Source organism: Malus sylvestris, chromosome 15 (genome assembly GCF_916048215.2).
Source record: "Malus sylvestris chromosome 15, drMalSylv7.2, whole genome shotgun sequence".
Lineage (NCBI taxonomy): Eukaryota > Viridiplantae > Streptophyta > Magnoliopsida > Rosales > Rosaceae > Malus > Malus sylvestris.
Genome location: NC_062274.1, coordinates 4,890,127 through 4,896,126, shown reverse-complemented (window position 1 = coordinate 4,896,126; position 6,000 = coordinate 4,890,127). Strand labels below are relative to the sequence as shown.

The window sequence follows — 6,000 nt, the reverse complement described above, 5'->3', positions numbered from 1 at the left end:
AGATTTTTAATTGCCATAAACACTCACGACCCATGAATCTAATACCATGACACGTCATAAATTAGGTCATCAGCCCAGATCTGAATACGTATTGAAGATAAAAATCAAAGCCATCAAGCGGCCAAACCAAAATACTGACTTTGACATGTATGACTGGTAAGTTTAACGGCACTGTATTTATATTTAAGAAAAAAAAATTAAATTCGACGCACAATAATGTGAGGATAATATATAGTGTAGTGTGTCATATATTTAGATTGGGCCATTGACCCACTCCTAACCACACTTATATTGCCCCGACTTAAACACATATCACTAGATATTGAGTTTTATCACAAAAGTCTTCAGTGATAATAGAAATGGAACCATACACTTGTATACTTATTTTTATTTTCTCATATGGGATGAAACTTACATTCAACACAGTACACATTGTTTGACTTCTCTCATTTTTACATGTTAAACTGTGATTGATCAGACAAACTATTATCGATTTTTCAACTTGTCGTCGTGTGTAACGTCTTATTTTAAAAGTATATTAACCAAAAAGCACAGTACTAACTTACTGTTGGACTCTATGAAAATTTGACAATTAGTGAGCTCCACTCCACAGCCACCACGGTTGAAAGCATTATTGATTAGGTAGGCATAGTAATTGCAATGTTAAATATCCTAATCCCATTTGCGATAGAAGAGCATCAAAAGGGGGTCTACGATGCTGTAGTTGCCGAGTAGGTTAGCCGACCAACTAATAAATCATTGGGCTTGCAATTAGCTCACTAGTTAGCTACCAGTTTATTAATTCACCCCCCCTCTCGCGTGACGAAGTGGACATGTTCTCTTGATGTTGAACTCTACACTGCATGAGCAAGAGATCACAGCCACAAGAGTTTGGGGCTTTTTACAAGTGGAGTGGGGCCCCTGCTGAGTAAGTTGATAGGTCAGTGTTTAACTTTTTTTTTTTATATAATTCGGTGCACTCCCCGTTATCATAAGTTAGAAACCTTACCAAATATGTATTTTAGTGCCAAATGAGCCGGCGTGGACAAAAGACATTGTGATGTCAAACCGACCAAATTAAAACAGTCCAAACAGTAAGTTTTGGCTTTTACTCGAGATAATTGTAGTTTTAGACCAAATCGGAAAAGAAACTAAACGTTGGTGTTAATATTAGTTCATTCGTAGTTTGAGATGTAAACTAAATCAGATCGGACTGTTTTTCAGCCATAATTTATAGCGTGAAAGGAAGATATACAAATGTGTACGGTTGCCCTCAATTCTAAGCCATTGCCAAGACTTTGGGAGTGGACTCGTGGCAAGATTGCCATCCCACGCGGTTTACAGTTTATTCCACCAGTTGTTGCATTTTATACACTTAGTAGCGACTAGCAAGTTGACTGGGAGCTTCATATATTATTCCTTAATACTAGCATATGCTATACGTTATTATATGTAATTAGAACACTACTCCTTAAATATATGTTCTTCTCCTACACGCAAATGCTACTTGCCGTATGTAACCCATACTCTTGATTCTTCACCTTCCGGCCCTCCCCTAGTCGAGCAGAGAACATGTTCAATTCAAGGCTACGGTTATTTGCCTTGGTCAGTTCCTCAAGTAACCTATAATTTAAGTCGGGTTGAAAAAGTTTGGGCTTAATTTGGTCAATACTCTACGCAAGTGGTACTTTATCTAGATACATTCATTGTATATGCTTTTCTCCCATTGTGTCGTTCAAGGACGTTCATTGTGACGAATGTCATGTCCCCCCCTTTCAAGAAGAGAGAAATTGAGAAAACGTAATGCGCCATTCCTCTAGCAATGGTTGTTAAACTGAAGATTGCACAACAAGATTTATCTCTTGAACTATCTCAGAAAATTGAATTAGAATGTATCCTACTTATCGACAATCAAAGAGCACCGCTTTTATGCATTCACTATATTTAGTTTTACATATTGAAGCAACGTATCGCTTAACTGTGAACCAATATGCATGTTTTTTGATATCAATGTAAGCATATCTCATGGCAAGGAAATGGCTACTTGCAATCTACCTCCCGTTGACAAATGGGTTAGGACTTTTGGTAGCGTTGAACGTAGAAAAAGTCAGATGCGCCCTGGTTGCATCTAGGCAAAGGCATACCCGTAAATATAAGGCGCCAGATCGCGCCACAGCAGGGGGAAGTTGGGAACTAACCAAATACACATAATAAATAAATATATAATATATAGAGATGAATGTGGCCAACTTGGTCACTTGCTATTTGCACTTACAACGAGAAACATTCTACCATTTATAAATATTTTTTTTAATCACCAAAAAAAAGAAGAAAACAACGTTGATTTGTTCTTTTTAACACATGGTAAACGACCTCAAAGGTCTGTAGGTATGGCGGTGGGTCGTGGCATTTTTGCTGACTTTTACCGTAACAGGTGTCACTCTGTATTATCGGAAAAATTGGGAGAAAAAAAATATAATAAGCAGAGAAGCTTCTTTGGGTAAGGTCCTAATATCCACCTGGCATCCAAATCTATTCCACTAGTTCCACACGCGAACACCACATCCAAAGCCCCCAACTTCTATCCTTCTTCTTATCCAACCCAAGTTTTTTACTTTGTTGATCTCTTCCCCCTCAGTTGCCACTCGCCACCTTAACATACCTATCAATTAGAAAAATGAAACAGTTCAGTCTCATGTTCGAGTCACTTAAGATAAATCATTGAAGAAACGAAAATATTTTGGTAATGTCAATCGATATTATGCCTTTTCCGAATTTGCTCATGAACGTTCCATTTCATTTTGAGTCAGTTAATATGTCAAAACATGCCACTAGCTCAACAATCAAAATTCGAAAGATCTTCTTACGAATTGAGAATTAATTTCATCCACTTTATAAAAGCAGTAGTAATAAAAAAGAAATGGCAAAAATAAAGTAAGTTTGGTAACGAGAGTATATTAGCAAGTGTTTAAGTTGAGGGTGAATTGACACAAATCAAATCATAAGGCAATCCTTTATTAACTTGTTCTGGAAGAAAACGATAAATAACCGACGTGCACGTGCATTTGTGCGTGAACGTAGTGAGCACTATGAGAGAGCGTGAAATGTGTGCAGAATGTTTTACATTTAAAAACCGTCACAAAAACACGCACTCTGCCATTTCTCTCCAAATACAAAACCAACATGCGCAAGCGCAAGCGCAAGCGGCCTACTCTTCCTCTCCGCCACCACCCACAACTCACGCCGACTCGGTTTTGACTCGGTTGCGCCACTCATCCACCAACGTAAATAACACGCCATGAAATTAATAAATTAAATAACATCTGTGCTTCGCTGATTAATTTTGGAAAAAGAATTAATTGAATATTCCAATTACTTCAACAGCATGTTTATACAAGAACAAAATAATCCAAACCCGTAAAACAAATCAAAGAAATAACTGAAATTACACGCCGGATATTAATTCCAATATTTAATTCCTAATTTAATGTCTACAGAAGCTGATTCGCAGAGTCGACCGGAATCGTCGTCCTAATTTTGTTGGTCCTGTGAAGTCTCGGTTTTGGGCTTCATCATCAGTAGAAGCCTGGGCTTCTTCGTCGGGTGGGGGCTCTCCACTTCGTCCTCGCCGGAGATGAAGAAGTCGCGGGAGAACTCGGGCAACGCCGGCAGGTTCAGGTCAAACGTCTCTCGGGGGTGGCCGTGGCTGACCGCGTGAGAAGTTGACCCAACTCCCTCAGAGGAAGTTATAGCGCTCGTGGTAGCGGTGGTGGTGGCTGTGGATCCGGCGGCGCCGCCATCGTAGTGGCAGCGCTTGTGGCCGCCCAAGGCTTGACCGGTGGGGAAAGACTTGTGGCAGATGGAGCATTCGTGGGACCTACCGGAAGCGGTGGCGGTGGCCGCGGCAGAGGTTGTTGTGGTTGATGACGTGGACGGGCCGTCGATGGCCGATCCGGCTGCAGAGCCTTTCCGGTGGCTGGCCTTGTGTCCTCCGAGCGCCTGGTAGGAAGAGAAGCCCTTGTCGCAAACAGAGCACTTGTAGCTCAGCTTAACCGGCGGAGATGCTGACGTGGAGGGCTCCATAGAAGGGGATTGAGTGATGATCTGGTGTGAGGCGGCGGAGTTTGTTTCTTTAGTGGCTGTGGCGGCGGTGGCGGTAGTAGAGGCGAGGTCTCCACCTCTGTTTCCGCGGGCAAGCATGATGAGGCAGATGGCAAGATACTCCTCCTCGGAGTGAGGGGTGTCGAGGCGTGGACGCTTGGAACGCTTGCGTTTGGTCCACGGCTCGGCATAGCCGAGGCTGGAGGCCTCGTTCTCAAATGGGAAAGGAGAGGCTCCGGCGGCTGTTGGCGAGTTGAGAGCTTGCAGAGCCATCTGATGATGGTTGATAAAAAATTTTAAGAGGTTCTGTTTTCTGTTTTTAGAGAGAGAATGGGAGGAGAGAGAGCTGAGAGAATTGAGAGTTGAGAGTTGGAAGTGAGAGTGGAAGTAGGGGAATGGGGGGTATATATAAAGGGACGAGGAAGAGAGGGGAAGTTGCGTGACAAGTGGTAGAAGTAAGTGTCCGTATTTAAATAAATATCATATGTTCTATTTTTTATTATTTCGGAAAATTAGAGAGAGACTTGAGGAACTTTACCACGTTCAGATTTGGGTGGGGGGAGGTTGAGTTGAGTTTTCTTGGTGGCCAAGGAGGACTGAAGTCGGTCAAACAGTTGAAGTGGTGCCCCTCTGGGTGCGTGGGCCCACACTGGACTCGGTTTGTTTGTTTTTTTTTGGGTAACTTTTTAACTACAGAAGACTTGGGGCTCAAACACCAAAGACGGTTTCAAAGTCAAGGGTCTGGAGAGAGTGGACACTTTCTAAATCTTCTAATTTCTAAATAAACGCGGTCCGGATTTACGTGTAATTTTAGGGTTTCTGTTGTACTGATTATCATGTGTTAGTACGATTACATTTAATATTGGAAACTTTAACAAAAAAACTTGTAGTACTGTTTATTTTAATGAAAAAAATTATATTTTTATACTAAAAAGTGAATCATGATACTATTCAATTTACCATTTATTTTGTCTTTATCGTTAAAACTCAAAGTTGTCAAACTTTTTTCGTTAGTTTTCTTATAATATTTTGGGATTAAGTATGTTGTTGCGGGTTTTGTTCGTCTTAATTTTGCACATTAAGTTGCTTGGATTATAGCGTACATAATTTAATTTGTAAAATTTACAGATAAAAAAATATAATTTAAATCAGCAGAACATAATACTATGCATGTAATTTTATACGTAATTTAATTTCCATCATATAGGTTTGGATATTTTAAAGGAAACTTTAATGAAAAGCATCCGGTACTGTTCACTTTAACGAAAAACCACATTTTTACACTAAAAAATCAATCTTGGTACTATTCACTTTACCCTTTATTTTGTCCTTATCATTAAAACTCAAAGTTTTCAAGCATTTTTCATTAGTTTTCCTTATTTTAAAATCTGTTATAAGATTGGAAAAGATAATAAATGCGGTCAGTACTACGGTCTGATGGTATCTCTTTTCATTCGAAAGTGAGAGATCTTAGATTCGAATATCATGGATGGTGAATTCGATATCAAATTAGGTTGCACATTGTGCGGCTTAGTCGAACTCTCCTTTCTCCCAGTGTAAATATATCGATGTACTTAAAAAAAATTTAAAAAAATAAATAAAAGGCTTTTAGTCCAATCTAATTTCCAATTTCCAATCGGAAGAAGCCGACGTCGTATTGATCCCCCACATTCAAGGAAGCACAGCGACTTTTTCCTGGTGCTTTCGATCCCTTCACACACGTATTACTAGATAATTTCGGAGAGTTTATCCGGTTGGAAGTTGGCATCTTAAAATCTCAATCAAAACACCACCGTCATTGCTTAGTTAGGGGGTGACTAAGGGCCTAATCACATGTGATGTCTCGTTAGTGTGGTGGAGATTAACTGTGCTTAACTAGTGGTGCACAGAGACTGTGGG

The 6,000-nt window shown here is 40.1% G+C and overlaps 1 protein-coding gene across 1 annotated transcript; it reads right to left on the bottom strand.

The window, feature by feature from the left end:
* Nucleotides 1-3,337: 3,337 nt before the first annotated feature.
* On the bottom strand, nucleotides 3,338-4,496 carry LOC126601720 (zinc finger protein ZAT10-like). The gene has a single exon (XM_050268468.1). It carries the CDS (start codon nucleotides 4,372-4,374, stop codon nucleotides 3,532-3,534), a length of 843 nt encoding a protein of 280 aa, XP_050124425.1. The 5' UTR covers nucleotides 4,375-4,496; the 3' UTR covers nucleotides 3,338-3,531.
* Nucleotides 4,497-6,000: the final 1,504 nt, after the last annotated feature.